At 37.5% G+C, this 18,503-nt stretch overlaps 1 protein-coding gene across 2 annotated transcripts in view; it reads left to right on the top strand.

The window, feature by feature from the left end:
• GALNT5 (polypeptide N-acetylgalactosaminyltransferase 5) overlaps positions 1–15,116 on the top strand; it is a 59,105-nt gene extending 43,989 nt beyond the window's left edge. The window contains exons 8-10 of one of the 2 annotated variants that reach the window (XM_058192351.1): positions 2,180–2,260; positions 4,698–4,859; positions 9,536–15,116. In XM_058192351.1, coding sequence (XP_058048334.1) covers positions 2,180–2,260; positions 4,698–4,859; positions 9,536–9,676 — 384 coding nt within the window. In that variant the 3' untranslated portion in view covers positions 9,677–15,116. The remainder of the gene's footprint in view (positions 1–2,179; positions 2,261–4,697; positions 4,860–9,535) is intronic. The other variant, XM_058192361.1, reaches the window with a different exon arrangement.
• Positions 15,117–18,503: the final 3,387 nt, after the last annotated feature.

The following is an 18,503-nucleotide window of genomic DNA, read 5'->3' as shown; positions in this document are numbered from 1 at the left end:
TTTATTTTTTTGACCTTTAAAATAACAAATTACAGCTCACTTCATTAATCTGGAAGAGTTTGTTTAAAACTATGAATTAGTCTTGGTTAGACCAACTAATTTTAAGATAGAAGATTGCTGTTTCAATGGGTTGGGCAACCAAATTAACTGCAAAAGGTCAGCTGTGGATAATTACATTTTTACCTGTCCCTGCTTAGGTTGCTGATACAATATAGCAACAAATAGAAATAACTCTTGGAGACTCCGTTCTGATAAACTGAACAACAGCATCTGAAGTAGGGAAAGTTAAGTTTGAACAGCCAAGGATTAAGGAATGTTGACAAGAATCAGGAAGTATATTAACTTTGATCAACAGAAACTAAAGTACTTTTGTGCGTTCGCCTAAAACTGGAGATAGGGGTAGAATCGATCAAAGAGGCATGATGCAAACTGTGCTTTTTATGCAAATAGTGCATAGCAAAACTTTTATAATATGAGCAGAGCTGAGGCAAATGAAGCAGAAGAAAAGATGCCTTGAGTGAGAGGTAGACAGTTGTAGAGGTGACTGAACACTGGTAAGAGCTTAGATTCATGTCTACAAGGTAAAGACTGAGATAGTGTCATTTTTGTATGTGTGCTTATCTCAGCTTCACATTTCCACATAGAAGGAATTGCAGAATCATTTTTGTAAGTGTGAAGTTGGAAATTAATTGCTTAATGTAATGAGACCTGATTATAGCAATAGCACTTAGACTTATATACCACTTCACAGTGATTTACAGCCCTCTTTAAGCGGTTTACAGAGTTGGCATATTGCCTCCAACAATCTGGGTCCTCATTTTACCTACCTCGGAAGGATGGAAGGCTGAGTCAACCCTGAGCCTGGTGAGATTCGAACTGCCAAATTGCAGGCAGCTGGCAGGCAGCAGAAGTAGCCTGCAGTACTGCACTCTAACCACTGCGCCACTGCAGCTCATTATGATTGAAGTAAAACCTGTGAGAAAACAAATGGAAAGCTTGGGGAATTGTTCAGCATTGAGTATAGACAAGACAAGGATGTGAAACATTTCCATAGTTGTTTATTTGCAGTAAAAATGTAACAAGTGCTTATGTTAGCATTGTGGTTTCTTGGCTAGGGACATATCGGTATATGTTTTTGGATGCTGATGGTGCCACGTTATTCGTTGGGAACACAATATTTAAGGTGAATGTCGGGTAGATTGCAAGATGCAATGTGGAACATGCAGGGGTTTGTAGAAAATTAACATACATCATTTAACATATCAAAGATAAACCTATCTTTGCCATGTTTGATTGCGAAAATGGAATGAACCACTGCAGGTTGTAAATAAATTTTCTAAAGAATTAGAGGAAATGAGTAAACAGCTCCAGAAAATGTTCACTGGAGATAGAAAAATGGATGGAGAATTTTAAAATGAACTTATTGCTGATAGAGTAATCCCGTTTTGCGACCTTCTGACAAGAAGAGTCAATATGGAAGCCAGATTCACTTAACCACGGTGTTGCTAATTTAACAATTGCAGTGATTCACTCAGCAACTGTGGCAAGGTCGTAAGATGGGTCAATACTCACTTAACAAATTGCTCACTTGGCAACATAAATTTCAGGCTCAATTGTGGTCGTAAGTCGAGGACTACCTGTACATTCTATCAGCAATCAGTTCATCTTAAAATTCTCCATCCACTTTTCTATCTCTAGTGCAGGGGTCTCCAGCCTTGTCAACTTTAAGACTTGTGGACTTCAACTCCCAGAATTCCTCAGCCAGCTTTGCTGGCTGAGGGATTCTGGGAGTTGAAGTCCACAAGTCTTAAAGTTGACAAGGTTGGAGACCCCTGCTCTACTGAACATTTTCTGGAGCTGTTCACTCATTTCGTCTAGTTCTTTACAAAATTTATTTAAGATCCTTTCAGGTTTCTTTTCATTTCAGTCTTCTGGTAGTACTTTTTCTGTCCTGGAAGAATCAGGCATACAAGTACATTTTGCTGGTAATAAATTGGCATACTCGTTGCATAATATTTTTCCTCCACAAGTAAAATAAAATCAGCTGCAGATTACAAATGCTAAATAGTGATTATAAAATGTAATTGCTTCAACATTTTCAGTCAACCATTGTCTTTTTTAGTATAATGCGAAGTTATTTATTTTCTGAATATGTGTTCCAATCATTTATTTGTTCTAGATTATTAATGTAGCATTGGATAAGTGCATCACTGTGAATCAACCTAATCTTACATTTGAAACATGTGATATTAATAACAAGGTAAGACTGGAATTGTTTTTTTATTATTCTTAGAGGCTAAACCCTTTAAAACATCTTCAAAGTACTGAATATGGTTTGGTCCTACATATGCTATTAAGTTCTCTGCCCAGCTGTGATACTTGTATTATTTTTAGTTTTAAAGTACCTTTAACCACCATGCAGTCAAAAGGAATCCAGTTCTGTCTGGATAATCCAATTGTCAATTTATCTAAGCAGAAGGTATAGAGCAGTGTTTGTCAACCCTGGCAACTTTATGATGTGTGGACTTGAATTCCCAGAATTCCCCAGACCAGGGGTCATCAACCTTTCAGACCTCAGGGACCACTAAACTCATAATTTTAAATCCCTAGGACCACTAATATGATTTTTTAAAAAAGATAAATAGTATTTAGTGCAATATAAAAACGCAAATAATTTTTCTGCGGATCACCAAAATTTTCTCACGGACCACCAGTGGTCCACGGACCACTGGTTGGTAACCACTGCCCCAGACAATATACTGGCTAGGGAATTATGGGGGTTGAAGTCCATACATCTTAAAATTGCCAAGGTTGAGAAACCTGCGTGTACAGGGTAAAGCAGATGACCTTGATAGAGTCCTGCAAGAACTATTACATAGGCAAAAGGGGCTGAAGTATTTTTTTAAGTGCAGAACAAAACAACATTTAGAAGCTACTCAGGCAGAAATTTCGCTAATTCACTGAACTATAAAGAATAGGAGGAGGAAGTACATCACAATTAGACTTGGAAGATTCTGTTATTGCCAGTCCCAATTATAATATTCTTAGCCTTCCTATGGAGTTGATTTCCTGGTCAGATCTACCCAGTGGTGCTGACAGAAGGGGATTAAAATGTGACAGTGATTCATCTGGCTTGCATGCCCAAAATTGAATTGCGGCCAGAATTCCTTCTTCGGGCAGGGGCTGAAGTTCCTATCTATGCTGTAGGATCTTTTGACGGCCTCTGCTTGAATCACTCTGGCCCTTTCCCTACAAGAAGCAGAAGGGGTGCCGCAGTCAGGCTGATTGGAGAAAGCTGAGCACCAGCTTATGATGCCTCCCCCCCTCAAGAAGAAGTCCTGGGAGATTCACCTTGGAATAGGAGTTAGGTGAGATTAGACAAGAGCACCCTGATCCTGGCTGGATGGCCTTGGGAAGTGGGAATCTGGGAATCTGCATCCAGACAAAACAAGATTGTGCCGGGGTGAAATCCAGCAGGTTCTATCAGATTCTGCAGAACTGGTAGCGGAAATTTTGAATAGTTTGGAGAACTGGCAAATACCACCTCTGGCTGGCCCCAGAGTGGGGTGGAAATGGAGATTTTGCAATATCCTTCACCCCGGAGTGTGGAGGGAATGGGGATTTTGCAGTATTCTTCCCCTGCCACGCCCACCAAGCCACACCACACACACCAAGCCACGCCCACAGAACAAGTAGTAAAATAAAATTGGATTTCATCACTGGATTGTGCCCTCTCTCAAGTTTGCTCATGCTTCCTAACTTTCTGCACTCACCAAACAAAATGAATGCCCTGTTGGTTCTGCCAGAGATATAGGCATGAGGACCTACAAGAAAAAAAAAATGAAAAAATTGAGGGTGGGGGATATAGTTGCAATGTCATGCAGAAGAGTTTTAAGAAGTATTTTTTAATGTGTTTGCCCCAAGAATTTTTTAAAAATGGATTATGAATTATTTTCTAACGTTATTTTTAAGAGTGGGTAGTTGGAAATACATAGCCATTTGTCTCAATACAGCAAACTTTTAATAAAATTAAAAGACCAGAAATGCTGAGAGAAATAGTATCTCTGATGCAGAAAATAACATGATCAGATCATTTTTCATGTAACAATATGTGTCTTTTGAATCTTATTGTCCCCTTTCAACATTTTCCCCTGAATATTAATCTTTTTTATATCTGTTCTGAATATGCAGCTTCCTTTGAGTTAGATGAATTATCAGTTGCTTACGTTTTCAATAATAATTTTACTAAAGGAAGGGACAAATGAAGAAGCTTGTTAAGTCCATTTGTAATAAAAAAAAATTGAGGTGTTAAAGTGGATTAAAAAAATAAATGTACACAGTTTGAATAACCTACGTTTTCAATTTAATACACCAAACATAGTTTAATGCATTTTTAAAGTAGCAAAAGGGTAAGTATGTAGAGAGTGGGGAAGGGGATAATAAAAATGTCAGTCTAACAGGCTGCCTTTTATTTAATGGATTATAAGTTTTGAAAATATATCTTATGTGTGCCTTTAGCGCTGGTCTAGCTGAGAAAGGAAATTGTATTATTTATAGTGAACCTTTTGGTCAGTATTTGAGTAACCCCTGGAAAGAGCATCTTAGAGTGATCCAGGGCATAGTAACGGAGAATCAGCTCTGTAATTCAGAAAACCCTGATTGAATCTTTATCTTTGCCAATTCTTTTCTATGTGCAGAACCAAAAGTTCAACTACACTTGGCTGAGGCTAATCCAACATGAAGACTCCTGCCTGGCACTTATTGATGCTGAAGGGACCCTGGGTCTGCACCCTTGCGATAAAAGAAACAATAGCCAGAAATGGTTGCATAAATCACTGGTAGCTTTTCACCCAGAACTCGTAAGTGCAGCTGTTTAGCAAATAACAACCCCTCTCACTGTGGCTAAAGTGGAACCGGTTCAAAACAAAGACAGCTTGCTACATCATTTCCCTTTGTATGCCAATGACAGACAGGCAGACATTTGTTATTCAAGTAAGGAAAGGACTTATGCAAGATTTACTCTTAGCTTTTTTTTTTTTCTGGGAAGAGAAGTAACACCATTGAATATTTAGCCTATCATCAACTACCTGCAAGTGGTCCATATCATTCTCATTGCACTTAACTCTTCACAACATCCCTGATCTGAACATTAGACTGAAGGATGTCTATGGAGATTCTCAGTCAACTGGGGTCCAGTTGCCTCTTGAAAAAAGTACTTTTGGGATTAGACTAAAGATTATGCTTCTTCAGGGTCACCCAGTAGTTAGCTTAATGGTTTAAGCCAGGATTTGGACATGGGTCTCTTTATTGCTAGCTTAAAAAGTCTGATTGAAAGTCTAAGGACTACTAAGCTAATACCAAATTTTATAAAATCAAACCACTGTCAAAAAAAAAAAAAAAGAGGATGTGTATGTTGGAGCTACACCTGACAGATATTTTAAGTTCTAAATTTTATTATCTGCCATCATGGAATTTCTCTCCAGGCTTCATTTTTAAGTGAAAAGTGTAGCAGCAAATCTAAATTTGGGGACATTGCCTTTTGTCTAATGCTGTTCAATTATATCACTTACCATTTATTTCAGCAGGGACATGTTCCTTGGGATATCCAAATTGGAATACTGTCATTAAAAAAAACAAAATTGCTGAACAAAAATTTACAACCCACAAGTTAATAAACACTAAAAAAGCTAATAGCTAACCATCAGATTTAGACCCAAATCTAATACAGATATAACTCATAGGCGGCTTACACTAAACACAGATAAAAGACTCATGCATTTTGCAACACACACACACCCATTCCCCCAAGGAAGGTGTCTTTCATGATTAGTTGACTAATCATTTCCAAATGACAATTTGTCATTTTCTTCTTTTTTAATTCCAAAGCTAGGTAGAGTTTGTGAGGTTGGTGGGTGATAACAAGCTCTACCTTTTTTCCCACAGAAGTTATGAAATTGCAGACATGTACAAAAGGGGTGGAGCTTGTATTTTTGTGGAGCAACCCTGCTTTCATCATTCTGAATGATTCATCCTTCTAATGAAAGCATTGGAAGAGTGGACACCTCTGCCAAGTTCCCTGTAATTTCCTCAGTAACCCTGCATGGATTTTTTTTTAACATCTAATAAATTTGGCTAGGACTTGCTATAAATTACTCTGTTACTTTAAACAAATGACATAAGGGTATGGTGAACAACAGTGAAGCAGGAAGAAAAAAAAACACTGAATAATGTCTATAACATCCAAAATATGGATTGATACAAAGGGCACCAAAAGACAGCCTTACAAATCAATGTGAAACAATATTTGTTGCATTGGATATGTTCCAGATTCAGTACTTGTAGTTTTTTTAAAAAATCTCATACTGTAAGAAAATGCCTCTCTATAAGATGGAGAAACTCTCCCCATCATGATAAAACAACATTGGTTAGATGAAATGCAAAAGTTGTTCCTCATATTATAGAGATAGATGTCAGTATGTATAGAGAAGTGGTAGTTAACCTGGTCCCTACCGCCCACTAGTGGGCATTCCAGCTTTCATGGTGGGTGCTAGGGGTTTTGTCCGATACTGAAGCATTTTCCTTTTTTTAAATTTAATTGACTTTTTAAAAAAATGTCATAGCATTATTTTAAAACATTTTAATTAGGTTTTCATAAAATTCCCCGTGACAATTTAAATTTCTGAAAATATACTATTTTTATCGCCCGCGCATAAGTTTAGTTCACATTACGTAAGTGAAACTAAATGGCGCGATAGTGCAACCACAAACAAAAGAGCCTCATCCCAGAATAGCTCACGCATCTCCCCCCACACCACCCAGCTGTAACAGACAAGCAGAGCTGGTAGCCGGCGCCCCCCCCCAATCCAATCCTTGAAGCATGAGAGGCATGCGCAGATGATGATACACGGCACATTACTGTGGAACCGGTGGGCAGTTAAATTTTTTTACTACTAACAGAGATACAAAAGTGGGCGGTAGGTATAAAAAGGTTGACTACCCCTGGTATAGAGGTTAAAGTAATGAGTTGAACAAGGACAGCCAGGTGCCTCTCCCCCACTTGATCATGGAACTCCATAGACCAATCACACCTTCTCAGTCCATTCCACCTGAAAGGATTGGTGTTGTGGGAGAAAGATTAGGGAGAACCTCATGTAATCTGCTTTTAGCTATTAATAGGAAAGGCAGGATATAAACGTAAATAAGAAAAAAAAGAGTATAAAAGAACAGCAGTGAATAACTTACTTGTTCCAGTTGGAATATATGCATCCAATTTTGTATTGGGCTGTGCTAGAAAGTCTTTTAAAGAACCAGTGTTTTATTGACGTTATTGAAAAATAATCTCATTCGGTTTCTTGTTGCTTTGATACAAACTTGACAAAGCTATAGTTTCAACCTTTCAGATTTATTTACCTTAGATGATAGCATAAACTGCTCATTTAGGATCCAAAAATAGTTTTATTTGTTGTATAAGCTGTTCTGATCTGAAAAAAATGATCTAATTAGCGTATTTAGAAAAAGAAAAAATAAATTCTATTTTACCCTCCATATTTTACCTAGAAATGCTAAGAAAATGCCAAAGTAAATTTGAATGATTTTTCTGCATCTAAAATTGGAATGGGGATAGAATTTGTCAGTAGAGTCTTTTGGTTTTTGTGGGGAAGGTCAATTACAGCAAATACAGTATCTCATCAGTAATCATGTACCCAGTCTTGGTTATATAGATGCCTTCCATTTAGTCTTCCATCATATAGAAGGAAAAGGTCTTGAGCTAAAAGGCTTCCTAAAAATTTAAGATTTTTTTTCATCCATTTAAGTTGTCTTCATATGGAAGATGGATACTTGGATGGATGGTGGTGTTGTTTTCTTTTTCTGTTTGTTTATGTATTTAGGTAGGTAGGTAGCTAGATCATAAAAACTAATTAAACACAATTGGACACATATTATTGCACCCTTCAATATTGAATGAACATCAAACTGAGGCCTATACCTTTCTTCATCTGCTGTGGTAAAATATCAAATTAGTTTTTATGGGAATTTTGGATGTTAAAGGAACAGAATATAAGGCTAAGGGGAGAAATGCAGCCTAAATATATCTCTGTCACAGGAAACCAAAGTATGGATTTCTTTTATACAAAAGTAATAGCTTACTGTTACAAAACCTTGTTATTTACAAGGTCCTTTTATGGTTGTTTCTATTGAAAATCAGTGGAGCGGCCTGTTCTTTGGGGGTAGTCATGACAAATTTTTTCTTCATTTTTCTTGGCAAGGGCAAGAGGAAGAATTTATTTATCAAATGTGCATGCTGCCCATCTTACCAAAGATAGGCAGCTTCCAGATATTGAAATATGCCTACTTCCATCTTTCTGGATTTAGTAGAGGGATTCTTCGACTTAGAAACATAATTGAGGCGAAAATTTCCAGTTGTTAAGTGAGTTGTGCCCCATTTTATGACTTTTTTTCGCCACAGTTGTTAAATGAATGACTGCAGTTGTTAAGCAAATCATGCAGTTGTTAAATGAATCTGGTTTCCCTCATTGACTTTGCTTGTCAGAAGCTAGATAGGAAGGTTAAAATTCAGTGGTGGATTCTGACAAGCAAAGTCAATGGGAAAGCTGGGTTCCCTTAACAACCATGCTACTAATTTACCAACTGCAGTGATTCGCTGAATAACTGTGGCAAGAAAAGTCGTAAAATGGGGCAAAACTCACTTAACAAATGTTTCAGTTAGCAACAGAAATGTTGGGCTCAATTTTGATCATAAATTGAGGACTACCTGCAATTAGCAAGAAATGGGTGAAATGCTAATTATCTTTGTTTTTATTGCCAGTGCTGTATCTTGAATGCTGAAAATCCCTTCATTATGATGATTGGTGTTTACTTGCATTGTGAATATCTAGATTTTGAATATTTGTGGCAATGCAGTTTTTTCATTTCCTTACCTTTTTCAGCTTTTAAATACCTATTTTTATCAAGGATTCTTCAAACTCATTTCTTAAATAAGCTGTTTGAGAATAGTTATGTGACTTATTGGTAAACCTATTTAGAGTTAGTTGCACCTGAGAATATGATTCTTGTTCATTCAAAACTTTTCAGGAATTTATAATTTGATTTTGACAATTAACAAATTATCGAACCCTCTTTTCATTGTGATACATCCCCTATTTCATCAGCTGAGTGATATTGCAATCTGAAGGGCAGAATCACCTGCCATTAAATTACCCATTATTGCAAAGGCTATATGGTATAACTTCCTTTGCATAACAATTACCATTTAGATGGGAAGAATTGTCTTTGAATTTTCATAGAATTAGCAAGCTGTGCCACATAGAGACTCTAGTCCTAGAACAGATAGCCCTGTTGTATACTTCTTGTCCAGAAGACATGTTGTATACTTTCTGTTCTGCTTATAAATGATGTATGTTGGGAAATATGGCAAGAGTTACTTTGCCAAGATTTTTTCTAGTACAAAAGCAATGGCTTACTTTTCAGCTCTGTGCATATAACCCATGGTCACCACCTTCTCTCTTCTCTTTAGATGGATCACATTGTTTTAGAACACCTTTCAAGGGCCACATGTTTGGAAATAGATCAGTCGCAGAAAAACCTGAGGGCTAACATTTGTTTTTCAAGCAATATTCATCAGAAGTGGCAATTTGGAAATTACTATGCTGAGTGAAACAGAAGCCAAGCAAGTTACATGTAGGAGCTGCTTAGTACGCTGATAAGTTCAAGAATGACAACTCTAGAAATGGGAAGTACAAAATCAGCAACGTTTCTCAAAACCACAATTTAAAAGCAGTGTATGAAGAAATCAACAGATGGAGAAAGAGCACAGCTGGTTTTAACTGGTGTCATTCCAACCAGGCCTGTTACCTCAAAGGAAGCTGGGCAGAAATCTGGCCGGGGGGGAAAAAGAGTTCAACAAAAAGGAAGTACGGTACTTTGAGTATCTTTTTCCATGACAAAAAATAAACTTAACAACAGGATATTATGTTATTTATTATGGGACCCTTATGAATATTTCATTTAATTAGTGTTCTCTCCCTCCCTCTCTCTCTGTCTCTCTCCCCCTCTTTCTCTCCTCCGCCTCTCTCCCTCCCTCCCTCCCTTTCTCTCTCTCAGTAAACTCTTTGGCAAACCTTGTAGTCTTAAATCTCTAAAACCTTCATTTCAAAAGTATGTAGAGAAGGTTAAAAATGTCTTCCAACTCTAGGAGAAAACGTTTTATTGCTGACATCTCCAAGAAAATGTGATACAATCTCAGGCTGAATTCACTTGGCTGTAGAGATCAGAAGTAACTTTTTCAACCACCCTTTCTCTTAGAATTACAGCCACTTCAACATCTTTCAGATCATCCAAGATAGGAAGGAGAAAGACGAGTCTCATAGCTATGTTGAAAATGGGATCGCAAGCCTTAAAAAAATTCGATTTTGCTTTGAAGTTTCTTTTTGGATAACTTACAACTTTGGCTGGATATTCTCTGTGTGTTTCCCTTTTGTGACAGGAATTCACATTTCTTGTTTTAGAAACTGAACATAAAGATGTGATCCCTTCAGAAGGATGACAAGCATTCCTTCAGAATGTAAAGCAGCATCATATATGTCAATGATGTGATTTGTCTCAGTAGGCATGAAAAATTAAAAGAACCATGTAAACTCACAGCAGTTGAGTTCCTCCAGCAGTTCGTATTGCTATCATAAGGCACTCCAGGATGGCAGAATCAGCCAGGCGCTTGCCACTTGCTAGCCAATTGGGAGTTAAATTGTAATGATCCTGACAGCATGAAGAGCCAGGTGCCTGTAGCCTCCAAAAACAGTGATTTCAAGCATTGCCACATGAATGCAACTCTTTGGGTCACAGAAACATTTTTCAGAAGATTGCTTGTTTTGTACTTTGGAACTGGCCACCTCATCAGTCTATTAGATTTTAGTGATTTGCACAATCTACAAGATGATAGGACTGGGATGTTCCTGATGTAAAATTCAAAGTGAACATCTCTAAAAAAAGATGCTACTTAAGAATGGACCTCATTGGATCCCACCATTTTCAGCTCAGTCCCCCTTAAAATAGAAAATTAGCACTTAAGAAAAAATAATTTTGAATGTTTCCAAAAGCAAAGTCAACCCCACTATCTTGAAATAGTTTGTCATCATCTAAAAAGACAAATATTTGTGTTTTTCATACGTAACTTTGCCAATATATGAACTTACATTTTTTATGTTGGGAGAAACACCTTTGAGTTATTATCTGAAGTCACATTGCCCAACAGTATAATGAAATTATTTATACACTACGCAATTGTACACTATAAATATATTTTTCTATCTATTTGGCACACCTGTGCATAGCACAAGGGGACTATGTCCTAGCTTGCAACCACCTTATCTCTAGATATTTGTATGTGAAAAGAAACTCCTAATGAAGGACCTAGAGCAGAGGTCAGCAACCCACGACTCTGGAGCCGCGCGTGGCTCTTTCATCCCCCTGCTGCGGCTCTCTGTCACTGGTCGGCTCCACAATTGATAGGACTTTCGGTTAGGACAGGTAGAGGAAAAAGGATGCCACTCTAGGAGGAGACTCTATGGTGGGAGAACCAGACTTCTGGTCGGCTCCAGAATTCAATGGGGGGCTTCCAGTTAGGACCTTTGTGGCTCTTTGAGTGTTTAAGGTTGCCGACCCCTGGCCTAGAGCTAATTTGATTTAGCGATTAAAGTACGAAGTTAGAAGGCAGGAAACCGTGAGTTCAAATTCCCACCTTAGCTATGAAAGCCAGCTGGGTGATTTGGGCCAGTCACTCACTCTCAGCCCAACTCACCTCACAATGTTGTTGTAGGGGAAATAGGAAGAAGATGATGTATTGGATAATAAAATAATAAAAGGTGGGATACAAATAAATAAAATATGGCCTTCCCCAATAGATGGATGCCTGACATTACAGCACATTAAACAACGAGAATGTGTGTTTCTCAGGAATTGGGGGGTCCTGGGGAATTCTGGTCCTGCTTCTCTACATTCTCTTGGTTTGTTGTGGCTTGAGAGTGGTGCCCATTGTTAAATTAAGCTGTTATTTGACAGGACCAAAATATTTAACAATAATCTTCAAGGTATTTATTTAAGAGCAATAAAAACTGGTAATTCTGGAATTAATTTGCCGAGACAGCTCATCAGCATAAGAATTCTTATGATTGTGAATTGCTCTGGAACAAAAGACTGAAACTTCACATCTTGTGTCTCAGAACGTTGTGCTGACATTGTATGTTTTTGTAATACAAGCTCAGAAGGCAGCCAAGCTTTCATCAGCCATCATATTTACAGCCGGTTATGAGATCCTTTGGTGTCTAAGAGGGTCTCTGTATAGAATATCACATAATGCTGACAACGCTTGGCAAAGCGAAGTTGCCAAAATATTGATTTGCCTAAGAGACATCACAGTTTCATTCCCAACTGTCTTTCTGATTTCCTTTGCATATCATTTAGTATTGCTACCCTGTGGGCACTATCAAACAAATTACACAGATGTTGTCTGTGATCTCATGATTTATCAAAAACATTAATTTCATTACGTTTTGTGTGCTGATATTCTATCATTCTTCATTTAGCCAATGTAGAGAAGCCATACGTAACGGTCACTTTGTATTTCACATCAGTCCCAGTGCATTTTCACTATTCATTTTCTGAAATGTCCGTTTCAGTAATGGTTTTGTTTAGGCTTTAAAAATAATTTGGTATTCCCTTTGTAATGTGGGGAACATAGCAGCAATAAAAAAGTGCAATATTATATCCACTTTTTCTTGCAGGAAACAGATATCTTGGGCTCAATATCCGAATAAAAATTTGAAGTCCGGGATATAAGCATGAGCACCTGTGACATTTCCTTCGCTCCAAAGCAGAATATCTGATAAAATTAATATATACAAGTTTTTAAAATACTGCACAAATATCCCTTTACAATCAATTGTGATTTCTGATTTTCATTCTTTAACAAGCAGTCACGTTAACATATTTCCCTACATTTTGCAACCATGTGTTGTCTTTTTTGCTTACTGGTGAAGATTACAAAAATGCATTCCAAAAACGAATCGGGCTTAGAAATTTGATACCATGTTTTTGGAAAGGATGCCAAATCCAACAGTTGTCCCTGCCAACCAGCGTAGAAGAGGACAGAAAAGAACCTTCCCTCTTCTCCAACCCCGATTCCTGGATTCTTAATCTGAAAATAAAAGACAAATAAATCCCTCATCCTTACTTGAGCTCTGAGTTGGTATTTACTTTGCCTCATTGGCTTCTGTGTTCTGCAGCACTTTGTGTAATTGTTTTCAGAATCAAGCCAAGATATAAATGATCTCTAGGATTTGGCTCAGCCCACACTTCTAAGTGAATCTACCTGCTTTGTGCAAAAAGATTTGAATACAGTTTACTTGTTTGCTGCTGTGATGATATTTGTGTAATATAGTTGACTATTCTTTTTTATTGTTCAAATTTATCCAATCGATTTCCCGGCTCTTAAAAAAATTGCACATGATGCAATTTTGACGTTTCTTAATTTTTCGATGAACAAATATCAAATATCAGACTGGGATCCGGCCATCCATATACTGTGGCAAATTGCCTCATGTTCACCGTTAAAATCCTGGCACTGAACGTCAAAAAATATCCATAGACTCCATGTTAATTATGTTAATTTGTTTAATAATGTTAATAAATTGTGAATGCAGCCTGCCATCACTTCTACCTTTCTTTAAAAGCCCAGTGAAACTGAACTGTGTGCTTGTGGTGATTTTTGCATTTCTGAATGAAATGCCCAATAAGGATACAAAGGTAGAAAACTGACAGCAGGAAAAGACCTGGGATCCATCCAGTCTGCATGGATAACCCCTGTATTTGGCCCAGCATTGATACATCATAACAGCAGCAAGCCCAGGTGGAAAACTGATCTTTCCATATTGATCTATACAACACATGACAAACATGGACATCTTTAACATCTCTCCAAGGTAGGTGTCAACTCTGAAATATGAATGATCTCAAGTTGCACCTATAAACTTAAATTGAGCTTCACTGAAATGTTTGCAAATTCTCTGCAGTTAATTTCCCTTGGTATCTACAGGTAGTAGATAGAGGCAGATATTTCTCTGGGCACAATGAGTAAATATCAGCTGCAAACTCTTGTATTGGCAAAGGAAGGGCATCCGGCCAGTGAACACTCAGCCCGATTCAGTTGCCCTGACTCCGCCCCACAAAGGATTACATGGTCATTAAAAGATTTTTTTAAAAATTTACAGGTAGTGCTCGACTTACAACAGTTCATTTAGTGGCCATTCAAAGTTACGACAGCACAGAAAAAAGTGGCTTATGACCATTGTTTATACTTCTGATCGTTGCAGCATCCCCATGGTCATGTGCTTTACATTTGGATGCCTGGCAACCGACTCACCTTTATGATGGTTGCAGTATCTCAGAGTCTTATGATCCCCTTTTGCAACCTACTAACAAGCAAAATCAACTGGGGAAACCAGATTCACTTAACAACCGTGTTACTAATTTAAGAATGCAGTGATTTACTCAACAAATGTGGCGAGAATGTTCGTAAAATGGGGCAAAATTCATTTAACCAATTTCTCACTTGGCAACATACATTTTGGCTCAGTTATGGTCTACGTTGAGGACTACCTGTACTTAAAGCACAATCTTGGTTTTACCTAAGAATAACAACAAAAAAATCCTGGTGGTACATGGAAAATTAGTTTATAGAGTTTTCTACAATCAATACCTGAACAGCATCTATTTGGGCAATAAGAAAGCATGTTGTATTATTGTATTTTAATGTATTACCAAGCCTCAGATCAAAAGTCATTTATTGAAAATTTGGATCATTCTGTTAAAGTTTATTACTCATGATAACGAAGGTGCTGATACTGATGCAACTGTTCTTTTTTTCATTGATCTGAGGAACTCAAAATGAATCCCTAATAATTATTTCAGGGAGCCTTAAATGTTACCATGTTGGTTTCATGCCTCACATTAATCTGAATAATACATTGTTTGTTTCAACTTCATATATATGTCTGTATGTACCCTAGCAATTGTGACTTCTTCAGTAAAATGTTTAAAGCAGACTTCTATGTTTTGTTTAACAAATCTGTGCCTGAAAAGCAAAAAGCTATAGGGATTAATGTATTATTTTTGTATGAAATACAGTTCTGGTTGTATATTGTGCTCCTGGTGTTAAAATTGTTTCAGTTAATAGCTGCTCCTTGTTTTGTTTTGTTCTGTTCTGTTCTGTTCTGTTCTGTTCTGTTTTGTTTTAGCTGAATTAGCATCCAGAGAAGAGCTTTTCTTTTCTTTGGTGAATTTAAGTATATATTATTGGAATTACTTGGATACAAATTTTTATACATAACTATGGCTGGTACAATGGGACTTTTCATCATTGGGTGTGCTTAAATTCCATTCAAGACATCCTCTGGAGTAGTTTTGAATGGTGTGTTGATGGATATAACTATTCTGCTAGCCAGGCTCCACCCATCGTAGTTTCATTACAGGATTTGATTCTTACTCATGCTTAGGTAGATTTATTCAAATCAATAGGATTTGGAAATCCTTGTAAATCAATCAGTGATTTATATATCTGAACTAACAAGATGTGCCTTAATGTGCAGTCCCTGATGACTTATATTGGAATAAATTTCACTAAACACCCCAGAAATTGTTGCAGAATGGATACGTATAAGAGATTACATTTTCAAACTTGAGCACATATCATTTATATAAGACATTCCTTCTTTGATGGTTTTTGTTGATAATGTTTGACATGAAGTTTTAATTTTGAAAACTAGTAATAAATACCAAAATTGTTGCTATATAAAAAATCATTTGTTTGTTTTAATAAGTTCTTACTGTCTCCTCATCTGTTAATTTTGCAGCACCTTGGATATTTAATTGTAGCTCAGTTGTAGCTCAACATCTGATGTGCTGTATTTTTCTCACCTGTGATTGCATGACTGAGAGTTTGAAAATAGGGTTTCTTGAATACACCTTTGCAATGTTTGGTTCCCTAAAAGTTTTGGGCAAAGGATAAATTAAAATATTTTGCATGTTAATTGAAGCACACTGCTGGCTCATACTTAAGTGGTGGTCCAGTAAGACTCCTAGATCCCTCACACAATTACTGCCGTTGAGCCAGATATTACCTATTCAGCGCCTGTGCACTTGGTTCCTTGTCTCTGTCTGCTTTCTTCTCTAAGTGGAATACAGAACTCACATTAAAATCATGGCCACTAATTGTATATAAAGCAAGTGAGCCTTCTTTTGGATCTGGTCCTGTAACATTACCAACCTTGTTTGTGGAATCCACAGAGACAGCTACTGAAGCAGTTTAGAGCTGATGTCACCCAGCTTTATTGTTTTCTTCAACTCAACTGCAGTTGTTGTGAGCAAATTTACAAATTGTGCCTTGATAATGAGACATTTCTCAAGGGCATTTATTGAAGCCAAAGCACACCAAAGCTGCTGAAGTCTATAGGCTTATTTGAGACTAAAATATTTGCACTAGAATACATGGAAAGTATAAGGGATGCGGTGGCTCAGTGGCTAAAATGCTGAGTTTGTCGATTGAAAAGTTGGCAGTTCAGCGGTTCGAATCCCGAGTGCTGCGTAATAGGGTGAGCTGCCATTATTTGTCCCAGCTTCTGCCACCCTAGCAGTTTGAAAGCACGTAAAAAATGCAAGTAGAAAAATAGGGACCACCTTTGGTGGGAATGTAATAGCATTCTGTGCACCTTTGGCATTGAATCATGCTGGCCACATGACCACAGTGTTGGCTCTTCTGCTTTGAAATGGAGATGAGCACCGCCACCTAGAGTCGGGAACGACTAGTACATATGTGCGAGGGGAACCTTTTACCTTTACCTTACATGGAAAGTAACCAGGAAGACTGATACTCCAAGCTTAGTTTATTAGAAATGATTGCAGGCATGGGGGATGGGGTCAACTTACCAAACTTCAGAGAGTAAAGATATTTGTACCAATCGACCATTTTGAAAGCTACTCTTGGAAGGAAACTCTCTTCAACAAAATTCAGATTTTAAGAATCTTGCTATATGCTGTTGCTATATGTATGTGTTGGGGGGGAGGGCGATTGTATGTATGTAACAATCATATATGTGTTCAGCTATTTCATTATGCAACAAATAGAAAGTATACATGCTGAATATAGTTGGGATAAAAAGGGGAAGATATTAACTTCAATAGTTTGGAGAGCAAAATAGATTCTTCATTCAGTTTACTTCTTGCCAAATATTAATTTCAATAAATCTGTGCACTCGCACACACATTTTTATTTCCCACAAAATAATAAGTGTGTGTTCTCAGAATGAAGATGAAATGTTGATTGAATTCTTAGCATTTGTCTGGAGACAAGGATCATAAACAGAAGCCTACTATTTGCAAATATATCCTCTGGGGTCATACAGACTAATGGGGCGAATAAACAACTTGCCTTGGTACAATGAGGTTAGTGTTTAGTTTCTACAATACTGTCATTTTATTCATTTAAACAATAAAGAAGTGATTTGTACGATGAACAAAAATAAATTCCAAAATGTGAAAAATAAACCTAAAGCATTATTTCATTTCTAAACTTCAGTGGCTTTGTAACAGCTCCATCCCCGCACCATTTCACTTTTGTTGGTTTATTTTTATTACCCTTGATGTTCAGTTAAGTCAAGTGCAAACGAAATTTAATAAAAATGATAAGGACTGCCACTGGGCAGGGCAGCTGCTGAGCAGCGGTGCCCTCCACAGCATCAAAACAGAAGCCACAACTCAGGCAATCAAAGACCCACTTTGCAGACAATGGGTGCAAAGCATGTTAAAAAGGAATGGGGCTTCAATTACCCACATGTCCCTCCCATGTAGACGTTGGCCAGTCATGGATGCCCGTGATGCTGTGCTTATTCATCAGTGAGACCTGCAAATGTAATAAAATATTAAATGTAATATATGCACAGTCTGAAGTAGATGCCTATCTATTTATATGGTAGATTCAGGATGGGAAGCCAATATGTGTGACCCATTTGAGGACCACGGACGCACCACCAAAAAGAAACAAGCATAATGCTGATGAACAGATTTGAATAAATGTGTGTGATCCAATTTATGCGTCCAATTACAAATTTAGATACAATTTAAATAGCCGAACAATTCATCACAGAATCAAAGATTGTGTCCAGATTTGTGTTGGCTGCCCATTCTACTAACAGCACCCTTCTTAAGTTGGACTTTGACTGAGCATCTTTTTCTGGGGAAAATGAGTTGACATAGACCATTTCAAATAACTAAGGAAACCTGCAGTCTGGAAGCAGAAGAAAACATGTTGAAAGGAATTCCAGGGATAGAAAGTTGCAGTTTGTTGAACCTCACAAAGTAGCAGGTCCTTGGCAGCTGAAGGCTATGAACAGGAGTGCTGTTGCTCAGCTATACTCAGCTGCAACCCTTTCTGGAGT

The sequence above is a fragment of the Ahaetulla prasina genome, chromosome 1 (assembly GCF_028640845.1).
Source record: "Ahaetulla prasina isolate Xishuangbanna chromosome 1, ASM2864084v1, whole genome shotgun sequence".
Taxonomy (NCBI): domain Eukaryota; kingdom Metazoa; phylum Chordata; class Lepidosauria; order Squamata; family Colubridae; genus Ahaetulla; species Ahaetulla prasina.
The sequence above is the reverse complement of the archived record's forward strand: the minus strand, read 5'-3'. Positions and strand labels throughout refer to the sequence as shown.